The 21,807-nt window shown below is 33.8% G+C and overlaps 1 protein-coding gene across 1 annotated transcript; it reads right to left on the bottom strand.

Moving 5' to 3' along the window:
* Window positions 1–1,161: 1,161 nt before the first annotated feature.
* LOC110093348 (2-methoxy-6-polyprenyl-1,4-benzoquinol methylase, mitochondrial) lies at window positions 1,162–13,640 on the bottom strand. The gene is made up of 6 exons (XM_028695563.1): window positions 13,414–13,640; window positions 4,936–5,062; window positions 4,781–4,842; window positions 2,220–2,313; window positions 1,922–2,030; window positions 1,162–1,743 (listed from the first exon to the last, which is right to left on the bottom strand). The coding sequence occupies exons 1-6, from the start codon at window positions 13,508–13,510 to the stop codon at window positions 1,642–1,644; spliced, it is 591 nt and encodes a 196-aa protein (XP_028551396.1). The 5' UTR covers window positions 13,511–13,640; the 3' UTR covers window positions 1,162–1,641.
* Between the last annotated feature and the right edge of the window lie 8,167 nt (window positions 13,641–21,807).

Below are 21,807 nucleotides of genomic sequence, written 5' to 3'. Positions count from 1 at the left end.
TTTTCTGGGACCTCTATTGTTTGGATTTTTTGGCTAGTTGTTTTTCTTTTCTTTTTCTTATTTTGGTATGTTTTGTAATTAGATTGATTATAAGGCTCTTAGGTTTTGATTCAAATGATATTTTTTAATGAGCTTTAGAGTCATCAAGGACTTGTAATTTGAATTTAAATTAATGCGTAGGACTCTTCCATGGGGTTTTATCAGAAGAAAAAAAAAATAAAAAATAAGCTTCTTATCCATGTTAGGTCATAAAAAATTTTACCTTATATTGTTAAAATAAAACGCCACACTAAATCTTAATATATGATGGAAGGCATTTAGAGAAATCAACTAAGGATTTTTTAACTATTTGAGATTACTTATCACAATCATATTGATGATATTAACTTGTGTGAAAAAAATCAAGAGAAATCTACTAAAAATTTGTGACATATAATTAATAGATGATGACACTGCCCTATATAGAAGAGATTAAAGAAGCCCATCACATATTTTTGACCTAGCAAAGCTGGTTGTCAAAGCAATATTTGATGATATTAACTTATATGAAAGATATTAAGAGAAATTCACTAAGAATTTGGATTTATTCAATATTATTTGTCAGAATGTTACCGGATAACATTAATATGTATGAAAGATGTCAAATTAAATCCCTATGAGTTAATATTTGTCGATAATTACTTGAATGCTATATCAAATGTGAAAATGAGTCCATCTTTAAATTATTGCTGCTCTTTCGAGGTCATAATTATGGAGAGATCATTACGTATAGAGTCCAGGCACAGAGAACCGTTCTTTTTTGTTATTGTGAACAGTAAAAGCATTGGTGAACAATAACTACACTTTTACTGTTCACAATCCCAAAATCAAACGGTTCTCTGTCCGGACTCCACACATAATAATCTCTCCATAATTATGACCCTACCCAATAAGTATAAAATTTCTCACATTTGCAAAATATTTTGAGAACAATAGTTGTCAACAAAATTATCTTGGATGCATGAAAAAACATTGGATTAAAGGATTAGCTCAACTATACCAAATGATTATTAAAATGAGTATAATGACCTGGCACTTAAATAAGCTCAAAATTGTGATGGTATGGTATACCAATCATTGAAAAATAAACTAAGAACAAAAGAAATTTATCATTAATGATGTAAAAAAAAAACTTATTGAATACACCAAGAACTTTTTGTTCTCCTTAAGATCCATGCCACAGATAATTCCAGCTAAGAAAAAATACATAATTGTTTGGAACACTAATGCCAAGAAGAAACTGCAACAAATTAAGATTTCGTTTGGGACAGCTTTCGTACTTCTTTATAAAACAACTTTCTAGTATAAAATTATCAAATTCAAAAAATTTATGTACTAAAAAGCTGTTTTAGAATGCAACAAAAAAGTTGTTCCAAACGAAACCTAAATATCAACAGTAAGTGAAAATTGTTGAATGAGATGCGGAGAAATTATTCTGTGCGGAGACCAGACGCAGAACGGCGTTCGGAGACCAACCAGAATGCAGCACGTCATCAGTACCAAGCAACAGTACTGAGCAAGGGGTGATGTGGCGCATTCTGGTTGATCTCTGTATGACATTCGGTGTCCGCACGGAATAATTTCTCAGATGCAAGGCTTTCCCTACCACTTTACAGCAGAATGAATAGCAACAACTCCGCCCACAAGATTCTCATATTCAACTTTCTGAAATCCAGTATCAGCTATCATTCGAGCAAAAGTATCCTGTTTAACCAAGTGGAAGTTTCATGGAGAATTGATGGACAAAAAGTTCCAAAAAAGAAATGCTCAATAAAGAAATAATGGTGGGGGTGGGGGCTTATCAAGGCTTAGTTGAAGAAAATTCAATATGGGTAGGATGGAAAAGAAGGGAGGAACGAAAATATCAAGGAGAAAAGCTGACCTGGTTAGGGAATCGACGGATACTCTCTACCAAATATTGATAAGACTCCTTGTCACCTGCTACAAGCTCTCCGATTGCTGGAATGACTTTGAACGAGTAGTAGTCATAACTGCAACGGAGATCATAAAAATTGAGATTTTTTTTTTTGCAAAAACTCGTATGCATAAATGAAAAATTAACTTTTAAAAAAAAATTATTGTCTAAAAAAGCCATTACTTAGAGAGATAAATGTAAAAAATGCAGAGTATATACACCACAGTTTACAAATAGGCATAGTCACAATCCAACTATAACTCACATTTGCTTGAAGAGGGGTTGCTCGACATGACTGAGTTCTAGGCAAAGAAACCTGCCTCCTCGCTTCAATACCCTAAAAGTTGTAAAATGCAAACAAAATTATGGAACATAGAGAGAACACATTAAAGGCTATTTAGTTGGATGTTTTTAAAATGCATGAAAGTTAGAAAATGGTCAGTTGGTGGTAGGATGCAATAGCAGGTTGTGGGCTGTGAATTTCCCTAAATTTGGAATTTACCTGATTTACACTGCACAAATACTTTGTATTTGATTAACTTCAAGTTAAACACCACAACAATAACAACAACATCAAGCCTTTATCTCACTACGTGGGATCTACTACATGAATCCTTTTTCTCCATTGTGGACTATTAAGAGTCAAATTCTTGTTTAAATCTAATAAAAAAATATCATTTTTAATATTTTCTAACTAAGTCTTTTAGGTCTACTTCTACCTTTTTTAGCATAGGCCAAATCTAATACATCTATTCTCCTAACCAGGTCATTAGAAGGACGACGTTTTATGTGTCCAAACCATCCAAGGAAACTCTCTCTAATCATATTGGCTATTGGAGCTACTCCAACCTTTTCACGCATATACTTGTTTTGCATTGCTCTAAGAGTGAAGTCACTCATCCACCTGAGCATCCTCATCTCTACAAAACTTAATTTATGACTCTTTTAATGGGCAGCATTCTGCACTATAAAGCATTGCAGGTTTGAGCACCATCTTATAAAATTTTCCATTAAGTTTGAGAGGTACTTTTCTGTCACAGAACATGCTTGATGCATTCCTCCACTTCAACCATCCAACTTGAATTTTACTAATAGTATCCCCATCATTTTGAACAACAAATCCAAGATATCTAAAACGTGTACTCTTCTTAATAATTTGATCGTCTAAAATCACAATGCCCCCACTAAATCTATTAATACTCAAATTATTCTCCATGTATTTGATTTTTTATCTACTTAAATAAGAATCTTTAGACTCTAAGGTTGACCTCCATAATTCAAGTTTTCTTTTAACTCCCTCTCTAGTCTTATCAACAAATAATATAAACCAAGGTTCTCTTGCAAATGTCTAGTAAGAACATCCATGACTAAAACAAAAAGATACAGGCTTAAAGATGATTACTAATGCAATCCAACTGAAATAGAAAAATATTTGGTCAAACCACCTTGTGTTTGAACACAAGGAACATCTCCTGCATATTTATTCTTAATGACTTGGACATAAGTATTATGAACTCTTTTCTTTTCTAAATCTCTCTAAACACTTCTCTTTGAATTTTATCTTGCTTTCTCTAAATCAATATCATATGTAGAACCTCCTTATTCTCTCCATAATTCTCCATCAAATCTCTCAGTAAGTGTACAACTTCCATATTAGACTACCCGACATAAATTGAAATTGATTTTGAGAAACATTAGCATCAAGTCATAACCTATGCTCAATAACTCTCTCCCTACTTTTAATGTATGGCACATTAACTTAATTCATCTATAATTCGTACACTCTTGTGCATCACCTTAATTCTTAAAAATAGAATCAACACGCTCAACTTCAAGTTAAAAAAAAAAACAAAGCTCATGTATTTCTTTTACTTATCACTCTTAATATTTGCAACCGAACAACCTTAAGTTTTCCTTGGAGGAATCAAATTTAATAACCAGGTTTATTTTCAACCCTACTGTTCTTGCTGTGAAGTGTTTCACGTAGGCATAAATATCTTGCCAATGGCTATGATGCTTTAAAAAGGAATCATAATTCTACAAACTATAGCATACTTCCACAAGGCCATCAATTGCTTTTAATTTGAAGGCGCCAATTGCACGGAAAAAAAAAAATATGGTTTTCAGTGTAATGCTTCTTAGGCACCATAGAACTCAAAATGTGTGTTAAGTGCTTTCAGTTATTTTGATAGTAAATACAAGAAAAATCATTATTACATGCACATATACTTTTGAATATTTGCACTAATATTACATAATTAAATTTTATATACATTGAGTTCTTATTGAATCGAATATAATCAATTGAGCTTTTATTTGATTCATGTGAAAAACGAGCTGAAAAAAAAATCTTAGTCAAACTTAGCTCATTTTACTTATCATCAAATAAGTGAAACTCAAGTTAGCTTATAAAATTATTCAAACTCAAGTTAGCTAATAAAATTATTCAAACTCAAGTAAAATATACAAGCTGAACGCAACATTTTTTTTTTTATGCCCCCAATTTTCACCCACAACTCAGGTAATGAGGATGGCATGATTCAGTTTTGTTTACGAGAATGAAAGCATGCAAACAATTAACGTACAGGCATTTGATAAAACGTACAGGCATTTGATAAATATACTATTTAAAGCCAAGTTTTGCACATTGATGCGCCAAGAGATGATCCAAATGCAATCAAGTGAAACAAAACAAATAATTCAAAAAGTGTCAATTAATAATCAGGTTTATTGTTTAAATAAATTAAAATCCATTATTTATTAAATGACTGCAACATATAAGAGGAAATAATTGTTTGACCAGAGAGTATTTTCAAATCTTTATACCTGTCCCACCAGCAACATCAAGATGCTTCATACCAGGGAAAGGATGCAGTTTCGAAACCAATCTGAAAAGTTAATTTCCAAATAAGTCATACACTTACAAGTGGCCCAATAGATCAGGTTGTACACAATATTATCTATAGATAGGAAGATCTAACCTGTCCTTCCATAATCTATGCAATCCACCACTCATCAGATCATTCATAAGATCATAGTTTGAAGCAACGCTGTTGAAGACATTACCAACCAGCTTACTTTTTTCTTCTTCTGATACCTCTTTAAATCCTGCAGGTATGGTTAGCGTTTAATGATCTTGATCTTAAATATAAGGAAAATAAAACATTCATTGAGAGGTAGATAAGTAAGCATCTCACAAGAAATTATACACACCAATAATAGAGAAATACATTATTAAGGGGAAGTTTGCTCTTAAGTATTATGGGTGTAGTTTAAAGCAAATGCCTGAATTTTAAGATTTTTTTTGTTCTGTTGGAAGTAATATAAATGCAAAGTACTGATTGAAGGAATTTGAAATACCTAAACTAGTGTACTTTTGGTGTATTACGAAATTGTCCAAACTAGGTGATTTTCAATACACAGCTCGAAAGCGACCTCGACCTTTAATTCTCTCACGTCACAGAGCAATGTCAATCCCATCACAACCTCCCCTAATGATCCCAGCATGACTTCCCACATTGTCATGAGCTCTTCGTTGCCTACCCCAGCGAGTTTTCATCAATCCCATCATGTCCACTCCCCAGCAATCTCGTCACAAGCTCCAGCACATCGTGCGCCCCTGTCAATGCCAATCCTGTATCGCGAACTCACCTCAATTTCGTGTCCTAGGTTGCAAACCATGCCCTATGTATTTTCTTTTATTTATTTTTTTTATACAATTTTTATTAGTCCCTACCAAATACAAAAAACAAATTTATTAGTCCCTACCAAACACAAAAAACAAAAAAAAAACTAAATTTCAAATACATGTATTTCTGATGCATTGCATTTAAAATTCCATTGAATTTTGAATACTTGCAACCAAAAAGCCCTCAAGTTTCTATATACTATACAAATGGCCTCATTTAGCTTTTGCTAAAGCATGGTACAAATTTAGTTCTTTAAATTTGGTCAATAAATACAGTAATTTGCTCACTAAGGAGAGAAGTCAACATCCCAAATTAGTAGGAAAACTATACACAAACGGAATAGGTTTCCATATTTTTATAGTTTTTTAATCAGATATATACAGGGTTTATTATTTTCTTTGGAGTTTGTGCAACCATAACTGTGGAAGACAATACACTAGCCTATGTTTATGCTAAAGAGCAACAGCTAATGCTCAAATCATTGCTACTCCATACCAACATTTAATAGCCTCTACAAGAACGAAGATGCATTTGATATAATAAAAAAATACCATTTCCTTGAGATACTGCTCCCAGCTAATAAGACAAAAAAAGAAATAAACTGCATGATTCTATCAAGACATAGTTTCCTAGAGCAAAGAGATAGACAATGCCCTCATTTTTATAGGCACCATAAGGACTAAAAGAAATACTATATATTTAACTGACAATATGAGAGTTTAATTTAACCATGAAGAAAAAATAAAATACCGGTGCAGATAGGAAAGTATGCTCTCTCATGCGGATACACAGACACAGCAACACAAAGATCCAAAGATGTATTTTACAGGAATGAATAACAGCAATAACTGCTTTCTGGTTGTTGTATTCCTGGCATTAGAGCTTTGCACCTTTTGACTATTGATGCCTATGAGAAAGAAGTGAGTTTACAATATAAACACGTAATAATTTAAAATGCATGTAATGGATCAGTCAAACAAATGCTGGGTTATGGAACAAAAGATTGCAAAATGAACAGAAGCGAGGAAAAAAACAGAGGAAAAGAGGAAGAGTGGGAAAAAAGAGGGAAGCAAGAAGAGTTTAGGGGGAAAAAAGAAAATCGATATTTCGTGCTTCTCCATAGTACAGTCGGTGCATATATGCATGTAGCCACCGAGATCCCCTAGGTTTGTTTTCTTTTAAAAAACAATACAAGAAGGGAACTGCAAATCTTTAAAGATTACAGAATTCCAGAGTTTGATACAAATGCTGAATGAACAGTTTTTATGCACATCATGTCGGCTGAAAGCCTGAAATCATTAAGCCATGCAGGTGGTCCTTTATCTTTGTGTGAGGTTGCTGATTTACATCGATCAATGTATCAATTATCCCCTCCTTAAGAAGGTTTTGTCCTTGTCCCCAAGGTTGAAGCAAGGAAAATATTTTATAAAATTGGACTGTGGTATCCAAGAAGATTCCTCCATGGGTGGAATGTCCCATTGTACCAGGAGCTGTGGTTCTGTGATAGGTGGCATGACTAAATAATTGCAACGAGGTTCAAGGTTGGATAGCTGTAGAAGGCTGCTGCTGGTAATTCTGGGTGTGTAAGGAATAATTTGTAATATGGCCTTAACAAAGAGATACCAGATTAATACGCGTGTTGCCAAAGAGCCAAACGATAAGTTCCATGGCCAATTTGTTCAAACAATTCGAATGGACCATAAAACTACCTGGACGGTTTAGGGCATGACTGTTGACGAACAGAAAACTATCAATATGGTTGATGCTTCAATTAACAAACAATCACCAACATTAACTCCACATCTCGGAGATGTCTATCGGCTAGTTGCTTCGTAAGGTTTTGCATGGCAACAAGATTTTTCTTGAGGTGGTGCGGAATGATGCTTCATTCAGTGAGAATGCTATCAACACTTCGATTGGAGAAGATGGCCAATAAAAAAAATAGGAGTAGGTGGCAATTGACCATATATGATTTGAAATGGAGTGAAGCAGGAGGGGGAATGGAAGGAGGTATTGTATGATAATCTGCACAATGTCAGAACTGCAGCCAAGTGGAGGTGCATCCATTATATATCAGCAAAGGTACTTTTCGAGCCCTTGATTCGTTGTCTTAGGTTGCCCATCAATTTGTGGATGATGGATTGTCCTAAAGCATAACTTTGTACCATTTAACTGAAATAATCCGGGAGAGAAACTACTTGTAAAAAATTGATCTGTATTAAATATAATACAACTACGAATGCCATGAAGTTTATAAATGTCAGTAACTGTTGCAATGTCAGAAGTAATAAAACTAGCCATTGAAGTTTAAAAAAAAGTACTTAGACAAGCAATCTGCAACCACCATAATGGTTGTTTTAATGCTTAATACAAGAAACCTGGTTATAAAGTCCATGGACACATCCTCCAAAATGCTCGATAGGGAGAGGAGGGGCAGCAAAGTCTGGCTGGTGAAAGTTGTTGATAAATAGTCATTTTACAGGTTGGACAATTTTTGACAAATTCCAGGACGTTTGGTCAGTTGTGATAGCCAAGAATAAACTGAGTAAAGACAGCTGAGTGTTTTCTTGACCTCTCTATTTTTGCTGATTATACTGGAATGAAATTCATGCAAAATGGAAGAGATTAGCTGCTTGTTAGAAGGAACTATCTTTCCTTCGTAAAAAATTAATTCCATCTTCAGAACTATTTAGAAAACTTATCTCAATGAAGTTGAATACTAGCAACTAGGTTAATTCTTTGTTTGTATTCAGTTGTCAAGGAAATAAATTTAGAGAATTTGACTCTTAACAGGACACAATGGAGAAAATCGATTCATGTAGCCAACCTCAAATAGTGGAATAAAGGCTTGATATTGTTGTTGTTCAGTAATTAATAGTCCTCATGCATGTGAGATAAGGTATCAAATACCTTACTAAAAATATTTGGATATATACAATTATATGGTCAAATCCAAGTAATTTTACTAGATAACACTGCCGCTTGGGAGTTTGAATGGTCTCATTCATATTTTCATGGATGGTTGTGATGTGTCTTGGTATCAAAAACAGCAACAAACTCCTAGAGATTCAACACAAAAATAGATTTTTATTGATAGCAAATCAAATACGAACAAAGTAAAATACAATGGTCCGCTTTTGAGAGGAGGACCTTCTCTCCCAAATCCTAGACGCCACTAGGATCCCTCACAAAAGGAAAATTATAGTACTCTGAAATCAAATTTTGCATACAAACAAAAAATAAATCCTACTACTTATAAAAATTCCAAAACAGCCCTCCCCCAATTCCCTCTCAAATCAGCCCACAAATCAGCCATATTCAATTAGAAAATATCTCCGAATTAATCTCCTCCAATTCAGCCCCCAAATCTATCCTTTTTAAATTAGAAAATATCTTTAAGTTAATCCCCTTCAAATAAACCCCCAAATCAACCTGCTTTCCTTATTAATTTCCCTCTCCTAATTGAATTTAAATATGAGATCTTTACCTCCTTAATTATCTCCTTAATTCCCTCCTTAATTATCTTCATAAGATAATGAATTATTGCATTGTTGGCCCCACAAGAGGGGTTGAAATCTCCCTGGATTTGGTTTCAGGTTCAACCCCCTCCATTGTTGGTCTAGCCTCCCTTGGCCTGCAACCGTAACAGGTTGTCGAGGTGTTTTGATTGAAACTTAATACCCAAAAGATATTCACACTATTTAGAGATTGATCATTGATTTTGAAAAGCTTGAGAAAATATGCAAAGGCTAGCTACATTTATGAGTGTATTTTTTTTTTTGTTGAAAAAAGCAATAGGTTACTTTCATTGTGTTAGAATCACCCCAATTATAGCACCCAAAACATTAATTTCAACAATAAAATGTTTGCTAAAATCTGGTAGAACTAGCCATGGAGGGTTTCATAAAGATGATTTCAAGGTAGTGAAGGACTTATTTAACTTGATCGCCCGATAGAAATGAGCACTTTGCAGCAATGAAGTGAGAAGAATAGCAACAATTGCAAAAATGGTGACCAAATGACTATAGTAACTTGCGAGACCCAAGTAGCCACGTAGCTGTTTTGTTATTTTTGTTGTGGCCACTATAGTATGGCATCAATTTTGTACGCCGAGTGAGCAACTACTACCAACTATATGTTAAAGATATTCAAAGGTGCTTCTTCTAAAAATACATTTAGATCGTTTTATAAAATAAAAATTTTTGTTTGAATAGTTGAGAAGAAGAGTCGAATGTCTCATATGTAGTCTATAAATTAATACAACAACAATAACATTAAGCCTTTATCTCAATGCGTAGGGTCAGCCATATGAATCAGTTTCTCCATTGTGTCCTATTAAAATCAAATTCTCATTTGAGTCTAGTAATAAAATGACTTTTTGAATACTTTCTAACCAAGTCTTTACAGGTCTATCTCTACCTTTTTTAACATAGACCGGATCTAACACATCTATTCTCCTAACAGGGTCATCAAAATGTTGATGTTTTATGTGGCCAAAGTAGCAAACCATCTAAGAAGACTCTCTCTAATCTTATTTTCCACTAGAGTTATTCCAACCTTTTCACGTATATACTTGTTTTGTATCCTGCCTTTAAGAGTAAAGCCACTCATCCACTTGAGTATCCTCATCTTTGCAACACTTTATTAATATATCATAAAAAAAATTGACAAACTAACAAAGATAAAGCTTTAAGATTATAATTCATAATATTATGAATAATGACAAGGGGCTTGAAAGGTCGAATGGCATAATGAGAACTCATATTGTCCTTCGTGAGTTCTAAATGCTGGTTTGCAAATGTCATTGTCAGCCATATGAATCAAGTGGTAGCCCAAGCGTAAGCCTAGTTTTGAAAAAGAATTAGCACCATGGAGTTCATCCAGTAATTCATCATTCATCAACTAATGGAATTAGATATTAACTAGGAATAGTAATTTGATTGAGAACACGATAATCAAAACAAAATTACCAAATGTCACATTTCTTTCTAACTAAGATAATTGGTGATGAAAAAGGGCTAATTCTTGGATAAATTACCTTGGAGGCTAGAATGATGGCAACTATTTTTTCAATTTGAGTTTTTCGGTGATGGGGGTAGCGATATGATTTAATATTAATTGGCTGGGAACCTTCAGCTCCTTTATGTAGAATTTGAATATCATTCTGAATCTACAAAAACTCAAATTATTCCACCGCCCTTACAAGTGTCCTCTTATGGTTTGTGTATATTTCATGACAGTGTATTTAGACTTATTTAATACATCACCTAGCAATTCAATTTATTGTTTACCTAACACAATTTCAGCTCCATTGGCAATATGAATAGAACCATTTGAGAGTGATGGACTTAGAAACTTAAGGCAACATTAGAGCACTTTCCGTGCAAGTTAAGCTTCCGTCGTATCAACCATAACTTGAAAAATGTGCGATTTGTGTAATTGGTAATCCTATGTAATGGACAAGGCTTTCAATTATGAAATAATGGGTGGATCCAGTGTTGGCAAGAACTTGGACATTTGCATTGGGTGGAGAACCTTTGAGGCAAATGTCAGAGGGCAAAGGTTAGCCCACTAAGGCATGATAGCTGATCGCAACTGCTCCTTACATTCCTCCACTATTAAAGGTGGGTATACCAAGATATGATATGTTGGTCGGAGTAGAAATTTGCCTCCTTAATAGCCAGGTATTACAATAATGACCATTTTAGTCTTAAAAATGGTTGTGATGGTACCGTTCATCACAACTTTAACACAATCCTTGCCTGCGCTTTTTATTCACTCCCAGGATTGTAAGTTTCTAGATTGGAAATGATGGTTTTCCAGAAGGAATTTTGGTCAATTTTGGTTTGGGCTTGGTGTCGGTAGTGATGTAATGTCCTTGAGAAGGTGTGATGGATAATGATTTAGGTAAAAGGTGGAAGATCATTCCTGAATTTTATCTTCAACAAAAATTGCTAAGCCCATTGCTTGATTGAGGGTGGATAGTTGATGGAAGCAGGAAGCTTTACTTCTTCTTGAATTTTTTATTTGAACCAAACACAAAATATCTTTCCAAGAAAGCATTATTTACATCAGGTATATGATTGGCCAATTGCTCAAATCAATGTTGGTAATCTTGAACGAAATAATGTTGTAATAATTTAGTGAGCTCTCCTTTGAAGCCCATGTATTGCGACAATCCAAATTATGAATAGAGAACCTTCAAGAACTCTAGAAAGGTAGAGAGGCGGTTAACTTTTTTTTATTCAAAGAAGCCATTCTTCTACCGAGCTAAACATATGGAAGCAAATAAAAGATAACTTATTCGCATTAGAAAACTTATCAAACCTGTAGAATTGCTCAATTTTTTTAATCCAATTTTGTTGATTGCTCCCAAAAAAAATTGAGAATCTCCTATTTGGTAGACAAAGGAGGGTTTGGACCGAAAAAAACCCGAAATGAAAGAGGCTGCTAAGGAGTACATGATGGTATTGGATATTACCATGTTGAGATTGATCTTATTTTTCCCCCAATTTAATCAAATTGACGTTAATTTCTTAAAAAATGTCACCAAAAAGTTTGAGGATGTCATTGTGATGGGCCAACCAAAAGAAACAATCATCAAGGTTGGTGTGGATACAAAGGTAAGCATCAACGAAGAGCATTGATTGATCAGTCAATCAAACCAATGCTAGGACAAAACAAAAGATTGAGAAAAGAACAAGAGCTAGGAAACAAAAAGAGGGAGAGGATAAAAGTGAAGAAAATGGGGAAGCAAGAAGACTATAGGGGAAAAAAAGAGAAAACTGATATTAAGTGCTTCTCCTTAGTACAATGGGTGTATATATACAAGTAGCCACTGAGATCCATGTGGAGCATTTTCTTTTACAAAACAATACAAACAGGAAAATGCAGCTCTTTAAAGATAATTCAGTGTCTGCCACAAATGCTGAATGATTTTATGTAGATCATGACCACTGAAATCCTTAGGTAACGCCAACAGTCCTTTATTTTCATATCATGGACGTACAGGTTGTAGTATTACATCGGTTGATGTATCAACATGATTGCACATGAATGAAATAGCTAGGACAACAAAAAATTTAATAATTCATAACAATTCTACAGCCATTTTTGTTCCAGTATAGACATAACAACATTTACTACAACATGTTTGGATATGCCCTTCTTTATAGGTTATCTTAGAGTCTAGGATTTCACTAATTCAAAACTACGATGGGTGCACAAAAACCAGAATATTAGTCTGCAAGAATAAAGTGGCTCCTCCACAATCAGACGCCTACACTTTCTGCACAAACAAACAACATAAAAGAAGAACTTTCGCTTTCCTAAGAAGTAACAAATCTGTTTATTCCAAAGTTACTTCTCAAATTTTCAATTCTAGAAATCAAAGTTCCATGTCTCACTCCTTGCAACCAAACAGACCCTCAAATTATGATAAGCACGCATCTTTTTTGATGATATTAACTTATGCCAAGCATTCTTCTGTATAATAGGCAAGTAATATTTACTTAACATTTCTTTCCAGTGATTCTACGTCAACATTGATTTTCATAAATACAATTCATATTTTGCTGCAGCTGTTATCAATATAATAAAACCAATAATAAAAAATACCAACTCATAATTGCAATTGCTGAAGCACCAGCACTATCCCCGAAACTACAATTGGAACAAATGCCCTATTCTCTGCGCAGTAATCCAAAATAGAAGCCAGAACTTTCTACGAAATAGAGAGAAGAGACATTAATGGAAAAAGAGATGAATCACCGAAACTGGTGGCGTGAGAATGGAGAAGGGAAGCGCTCCGAGCATAATGATGCCGAAGATTGCTTGCGAGTCGAGCAGCACCATACTTCAATGCCATGTCAGCTTCGCTGCTGATCGGGTAGATTCGTCTCCTACAAGAGTTTCCCTGCCGCTGACGAGCGACCGCAATGGTTGCCGACTAGGGTTTGCTACCATTACCCATCTTGGAAGTGTGGGAGCGACCCGACCGTGGCTCTTCGAGCTTAGACCTGTCAATCCGACCCAAAAATCCGATCCGAAACCGACCCGAAATTCTCGGGTTCGGGTCGACCCGGTTTAATAACGGGTCGGATTAGGATCTGGAATTTCAACCCATTTAGTTATTCGGGTTGGTCCGGATTAACCCGGAAACCCGATAGTAACCCGAATTGACCCGCGACTTTAATAATTTAATAAATAAAAATTATAACTTAGGGCGTCAGTCGAGCGACGAGCGGGGTCGTATTAATCTCGTAACTCTCGTGACCTCGTCTCTACTCTCTCGTTCCGTCTCCTGTCTTCTGTTTAGGGTTTCTGATTCTCTCAGTCTCCGCCTCTCAGTCTCGTCGGCACGACGGCGTCTACGCTTACGCTTCACACATTCCCTAATCTATTTCACTGTTTGTATCTCGTTTCTCATTTCTATTAGTATTTTTTGATAGTTTAGAAGATAAAGCCATGAAGGTTTTGATATTTTGTGTTCTTCATCTTATCATATATTGATTTATTCTCTAAGACTCTATTTCTTTGCGATGGTGTTGAGATTTTTGGAAGTTGAAGTTATCCCGTATTCCCGTGAAATCTATTTCTCTGCTAGGGTTTATTTCGGCTAGGGTTATAAAAAATTGTGCAAATATTGTTGGCAAATGGCAACAGTGTTTAAGTTTAAGTGATTAACTGATTAAGCAACATATTGATTTTTCTCTACTCTCTAGTCTCTAGTTTAGCCCGTTTTGAACTTTGAACTTTTGCATATGCCAGAAGCTTTTAGTCATTGAGGCAGTTAAATCTTGTATCTTTTTTTTTTTTTCCATTTTTTGTTTTGGTTATTAACTTATCATTTACTGATTTTTTGCATTTTTTGTGATGCAGTTAGGGCATCATGATCATGTAGTTAACTGTTTGTTAAGTGTTAAGTAGTTTTTTTTCATTTTTTGTGATGTCTTCTTATATTTCTGATAGATGGAGGGCTCTAATACCATTGCTGATAATGTTTGTATTGATGAAATTGAAGAAGTTGGGCCATTTGAAAATGTGGTAGAGTTAGAGCCATGTAATGAAGGAGGTGAAGTTGCTAGGAAGCGGGGAAGAATGACATCGGTTGTTTGGGGTTACTTTGAGATGTTGCCTAAGCCAAAAGATGGTAAGCAAAGGTGTAAATGCAAGAAATGTGGTGTGACATATTTCTGTGATAGAAAAAATGGCACTGCAAATTTAAGACGACACTTGAAAAATTGTAAAAAAAGAAATATGCGTGATATTGGGCAACTCATTTTACAAACAAACTCTGAATCCTCCATTTCTATGACTGGTAGTAAGTTTGATCAGTCAGAATTCCGTGACCTGTTTATTGCATGTATCATTATGCATGACTTGTCATTTCAGTGTGTTGAGTGGGTTGGAGTTCGAGCTCTTCTAACGCATCTTCGTCGGGACTTACAGTTGTTTTCAAGAAACACCGCACGAAGTGATTGTATGAAATTATTTAGTAAAGAGAAGAGTAATATACGTTCACAATTAGCAAAAATGACAAGTAGGTTGTGCTTAACTTCAGACCTTTGGACTTCTATTAATACATATGGTTTTATTTGTTTGATAATGCATTTTATTTGTTTGACTTACTGCTTCTTGTATATTCTATTATTCTGTGAAAGCTATTGTTAGCTTTTCGGGTGTTATGTTGCTGAATGTTGGCTGCTGCTTAGAGTGCTTTCGGTTTTTGGAAGTTGAAAATTGAAATGCAAGGAAGCTAGGCCCAGAAGGAAGTGAAATGAGAAATTTATAACAGTATATCTGTATATGCGATGAAGCGATGATGAATAACCTTCTAAGATGAAAGTGGGACTCATATAAGTGTAAGTTCTTATGTACTATTACAATTTACAACCAAGTGACAATTTTTATTAACTTAGAATAACAAATACTATCTTACAATCTTATTCTAAGAACAGACATTAAGTTAATATAAATTGTCACCTAGGATGATAATTTGTTAATAGGACAATATTGATTAAACTTACATCGTACATTACAATGACCTCATTATGAGGTTAAATGATTAATAAATCTGAAGGTTTAATCTGAGCAGAGCAATATATTTTTTTTACATATTTGAGTTTGCAAACTATATAATTGATTTTATTCCAGGTCATTGCAGATTTGAAGGTGTTATTTCGAGGAGATTTCGAGGAGATGAGGTGCATTTCGAGGAGCATTTTGAGGAGCATTTGAGCATAAATGTATAATTGTATAAATAATTATTCTTAATTGAGAATCTGAGATTGAGGTTGTAAATTTCAATGTTGAAATTTTGTAAATTAGTATTTCTCTAAAATTGAATTTAGTTTGTAATTTTGTAACTAAAATAAATGTGTAAATGATGGGTTTATAATTTCTAAATTAGTATTTCAATTTCTCTATAAAGACTATAATTGATGTTTTGCAGTTTGTTGTTTGCACTTTAGGCTTTAGTTTTTTTTTTTTTTTAACCTTAAATTATAATTAAAATTACTGTATATACGGTTAACCGGGTCGGGTCAGTTTGACCCGAAACTGAGACGGGACGGTTTCGGGTTTCGAAAACCGACCCGTTTATAAAACCGGGTTGGGTTGACCCGACCCTAATAAAGCTGGGTCAGTTACGGGTCGGACCCGAACCCGACCCGTAACCCGAAATTGACAGGTCTATTCGAGCTGCGACCAAAAACCAAATTTCACAAATTAATAATAGGCTTCGCAATAAGTAATAATAGTTTAGGATTTGTGAAAATATTTGTGTCACAACGGCTAGTAGAAATAGCTATATTAAAATTTTGTCATAGTTGATTTCGTGTAGGAAATTGTCACATTGGGACACTTTTTTTTTTTTTTGGGGGGGGGGGGGGAATATTAATAAAAAAGATTAAAAATAATGTAATAAAACTAAAGCCTGAAAAAAAAAAAAGAGGGGGGGAGAATTTGGACAAAGTCCGAATATTAATAAAAAAGATTAAAAATAATGTAATAAAACTAAAGCCTGAAAAAAAAAAAAGATGGCTCAGATAGAGCCCAAAAGAACAAAAACAGATTCCTGAAAAATAGACAATAAAGAGTACATGAGGTATTCCAAAACATTAAGGCACCCAGAATTCATCACAAACTTGCACAACTATCTTTGCCTGGACTCAGAAATTCGAATAAGATCAGCAGTTGTATCGAGTTCACCTGGTTGCCCAAGGGCCATCCTAGGAGGCCTGCAATTGGGTACATCATTGTCCAAGGCAACACCCGCAAGTAAAGCAAACCGAAAATCCATCGTAGGGGCCTCGAAGATCAAAGAAGAAGACATAATTATAGCATATCCAGCAGAGTAGTAGAGTTCTTCCATTTGTTAACTTTCTCAAAAACCGCTCTTTTAATGATAATTGCAGTAACAGTGATACTATGAGAAGAAGTCCCAAATCTTCTTTCATTTCGTTCTTTCCAGATATAATAAATGGAACAACAAGTAATAAGAAGGAATAAATTTTTAACTGGCAACTGAGAACTATATGTGGCATCAATCCATTCTAACAGTTGAAACACAGAAGGCCTAAGCAATAAACATGGGCTGCTGGCATAATGTAGGTAATAATAGAGAATGAATAAGAGCACTTACTATTTAAATTTCTTTTGGAACAGCTTTCTTACTATTTCTTAAAGCAGCTTTTTAATATAAAATTTTTAATTTTTATACTAAAAAGTCATTTTAAGAATCAATAAAAAAATAATCTCAAACTAAACCTTAATTCTAGTTTAAAAGAGCCAATCCATTTCTTTACCAGCCAAGCCCAATCAAGCCTATTGGTGGAGCCAGTTAGCTGTTAATAGAATATGTGTTGGACTAGTTAACTAAAAAAATTATTTAAAACCCAATAATTTATATAGGGTTTTATCGTCTAAGACGTATATCATAAATCCATATTAGATTTATAAGATAACTGATAAGTGATCGAATCTAATAACAAAATGTGTAGATTCATGATATTTGAATTGATTATATGTGTATACAACCCAAGAGTGAGACTATTTAGGAATATCCAACAATAATAAAATAAAAATAATAATGAATTGAGAAAATTTTGATAAATCGTGAATAGTTTAAAGTTCAAAAAATTTACAATCACGATATTTTGGAATGAAACATAAATCTCAAAATAGGTAAAATAAGGGGAAAATAGATCTCAAATATAATTTTAGACTATAAAAAAATATTGTATTTAATCTTCTTCTTTTTTTCTTTGTTGTTCCTTTTCAATTAAAGGGGTAAGTGTACAATGTAATTGTCAATATTATTGTCATACAATTCATTAAAGAGAGATTTTTTATGTGCATTTGGTGTTAACGTGAATATTTCTAGGGCTTTGATAGGACTAATTACATTTTTGCGATAAAAAACATTGGGATTTTGATGTGTTCATTTCATATAACTTTTCTAACACTACATCTAGCACTTCACTAAATAATTTAAGCATTAGATCTTAGTTATCGAAATAAGGTATGAAGGGAATATACACTGCATGGTAGAGACATACTATTAGAGTTTTCATTCATGTTGAACAATTATAACCTTGGTTTATATCATTATAGACTTCTCATAGCAATTAGCCTTAGAACCTGGTAAATTTTGGCATGTAGGACTCGAGAGAGTAAATGGTAAAAAGAAGAAGATCAATAGAAAAAACATGTATAACTATCATACTTGAGAGAGATGATTTTTGGTGAGACATATTTAGGAAGCTATATTCAAATAACCCATCGAGAGTTGTCTCAATCCGATCTATATTATACGATATAATTGAGGAAAATCAGGGGCGGATCCAACTTCTTTTTTCAGGGTGGGGGAATTTTTTTTTTTTTTTTTTTAAATTCATTAAAAACAAAAGAACTATTATCACAAACCAAAATCACCACGGAAAAAATTATATCATTATAGACTTCTTATAGTGATTAGCCTTAGAACCTGGTAGATTTTGGCATGTTAGACTCGAGAGAGTAAATGGTAAAAAGAAGAAGATCAACATAAAAAAAAATATGAACTATCATACTTAGAAGATCAACAGAAAAAAAAATATGTATAACTATCATACGTGAGAGAGATGATTGTTGGTGAGGCATATTTAGGAAGATACTTTCAAATAACCCATCGAGAGTTGTCTCAATCTGACCTATATTATATGATATAATTGTGAAAAAATTTAGCTGAGAGATTGAGATTTCATAAGCATATACACCTCTGGTTTATAGTAGGTTGGAACTTTAAATCAATATAATTTTTTTAAGTATTTTCATTTAATAGGAATTTGTTAGTGTGAGTAATTTATATAAAACTTTAATAGAGTAAATATAAAATATAAAATATTACAATAAAATAATTGAACTCAATTAAATAAATTTTTATGTTAATCGCAATTGACTTATTTTTTATAAAAGCATTTTGTGAGTTAATCAATTAAGGACATAAGACCGTGGGCCTTATTGAAGCAGAAATTTATACGATTTATTGGCCGCAAGTCTTTAATAAGCTAAATCCATCAATTCCAGAAATAGGCAGATATTTGTGTGATTCAATTTACCGGTCATAAAATTAATTGAAGTGTTTGAAGATGGATATTTCTCCGGAACCATACTGAAGACGTAGCATTTTATTTAACCAAAAAAAAAAAAAAAAAAAATCTAGTTGATCAGAATGGTTTATTAGTGTAGTTATTTGACCCTGGAGATGGAATTTTTATTTGGTCCGGTCACCTGACGTAGCTTTACGTTTGGACGCCACTAAAATAGTGTCACGTGTTCTCACTATTTATCGCGCGGTCCGACAACCCCGACCCGAAATGGAGACGGGATTGCTATGTTCGCGTGTTGCTAGGTATTTCTCAGTATTTCGGTATTGGTCGATTTTGCTTGGCAATAACGAGAAATACAATCTGTGAAGTCCAATATCGAGTAATACCGAGCAATACCGAGTTTTTCTCTGTATTTCTCGGTATTACTCGGTATTGGTCTACACATAGCGATATTTTTCATTATTGCCAAGCAATACCTAGCAATACCGAGCAATACCTAGAACAATACGCGAACATAGCAATCCCGGGTCAAGTCGTCGGGCCACGCGGTATTGAGTAAGACCACGTGGCGACATGTTATTGGCGTCCGAACGTAGAGCTAAGTCAGGTCACCTAACCTAATAATTGTTCCTGGAGATGAAGATTTAAAAAAAATTAAATAGAAGTTTGATTGAATGGTCCAAGAATGAAGATCACCAGGGAAATTAACAATTCGTTTTAGCTTGAATTAATTAAGCTGCATGTTTGAACATTCATGATAGTAGAAAATTTATCATTCTAACGTTCTACAAATATTATATACCCATATAGATAAGATAAGAGCAACTCATGAGATATATGAGTTTTTCACGTGAAAATTTGAGAATGAGAAAAATGATGATATTTGACTCATTTGAAATGATTGTACTAGTATATGTCATAAGTTATAAATAATGTCATTCTTCAAAATAGTAGCTAGACAGAAGTTGTGGAAGATTGCTTCTAAAGCAAAAGTAGGAGCATTAAGATTTTATGTTTATCTTCAAAAAATTGTTGATTGCATGTTTGATCGTTTTTTCTTGGAGGAGAGATTAGAGATCGTTTTTCTTAGTATTGATGTCGTGTATCAAAATTGGCACTCTTATTGATTGTATGCATTGATGGTGATGGTAGGCGATCTTTTTGACAACGACAAGTGTTTGTGCTGATGTCAAATGGGTGAGTTGAACTTGTTAGCAATTGTGTGCATCGAAGTTGGTATCAACATGTGAATAAATATTGTTGGTAATGGTAGGTGTCAAGGACGATGTTGACATCAGAAGTCAGTGTTGTTGGCTACGATGTGAGTTGGGGTTGATATCAACGACAAGCATTGACTATGTTGGCGATGATGTGTGTTCACATTGCTATTAACGAGTAGTATCAACCATTTTGGCAGCAACAATTGTCTAGGTTGATGTCGATGATGAGTATCAGTCTTATTGGTAATGACATGTGTTTATAATAACATCAACAATTTGTATCAATCATGTTGGCAGCGATAATTGTTAGGGTTGATGTTAATGATGAGCATTGCCTTTGTTGGACAATGACATGTGTCGACCTTGATCTTGTTGATGTACATCAACTTTGCTAGTGATGACAGGCATCAGTGTTGGAGGACACAACATGTATTGGTATTGCCAAGATCAAGGACATCAACATTGGTGTTGATAACATGCATATATATGCATTATTGACGATGACATGCATTGATATTATTATCGATTGTATGTATCGATCTTATAGGTGATAGCGGACATCGAGATTGTTAGAAAGTCAAGCTGAAGTTGTGATTGTTGAAGTCGATTATCATGCAAAACTCTTTTGCACTCTAGCTCATGGATCACCTTCATGCGAAAAAAAAAATAGTGTATTCATATAGATTTTGAGATTGAACTAAGTGACATTATGGTTCTCTTTAATAAAATTTACAAGCACTCTATTTGAGATTATTTATTGTCTATCATGATCATAAACAAATGTTTGGGCATCAAGTGACCATATTTGAGCGATCTTAAACTCCTTGAATTCCTAACATCTAGAAACTTATTTTCACTGCAACTTGCAATGCTTGGAGATTATTTAGCCTCCCAAATGGTGTTATGAATTTTTTAATTATTCTTTTCGTACTTGATTCAAAATAATTTAGGCTTAATTTGGGGCAGCTTTTTCATTGCTTTCTAAAACAAATTTTTTAATACAAAAATTTCTAATTCATGAAAATTTTTAACTAAAAATTTGTTTTAAAAAGCATGCATTAAGAATTTTTCCAAAAAAAAATCATTAAGAAAACTAACTTAAATGAAGTTTTAGGCTTCATTTGGGATGACTTTCTTACTGCTTTCTAAAGCAACTTTTTAGTAAAAAATTTTAATTTTTTGTACTAAAAAATTATTTTAAGAAACAGTAAAAAAGTCATCCTAAACGAAATCTTATTAAATCTAGTACTTTAGTATCAAGTTTATTTTATCGAAATGTTCATTTTAGTGGTGTTATTGGGGTGTCTTAATTTAATATATATATATATACATTAATAATTTAATACATATAT

This window comes from Dendrobium catenatum, unplaced genomic scaffold (assembly GCF_001605985.2).
Source record: "Dendrobium catenatum unplaced genomic scaffold, ASM160598v2 fragScaff_scaffold_658, whole genome shotgun sequence".
NCBI lineage: Eukaryota > Viridiplantae > Streptophyta > Magnoliopsida > Asparagales > Orchidaceae > Dendrobium > Dendrobium catenatum.
Note: the sequence above shows the minus strand (reverse complement) of the source record. Positions and strands in the feature narration are given on the sequence as shown.

Bases quoted from the DNA above. Each gene is read 5' to 3' on its own strand.
- LOC110093348 (XM_028695563.1), bottom strand. From the start codon at position 13,510: ATGGCATTGAAGTATGGTGCTGCTCGACTCGCAAGCAATCTTCGGCAT. The intron at 4,843-4,935 runs GTTAGATCTTCC...TTAACTTTTCAG, and splicing joins CATAGATTATGGAAGGACAG to ATTGGTTTCGAAACTGCATC. The intron at 1,744-1,921 runs GTCAGCTTTTCT...TTGGTTAAACAG, and splicing joins TCCGTCGATTCCCTAACCAG to GATACTTTTGCTCGAATGAT.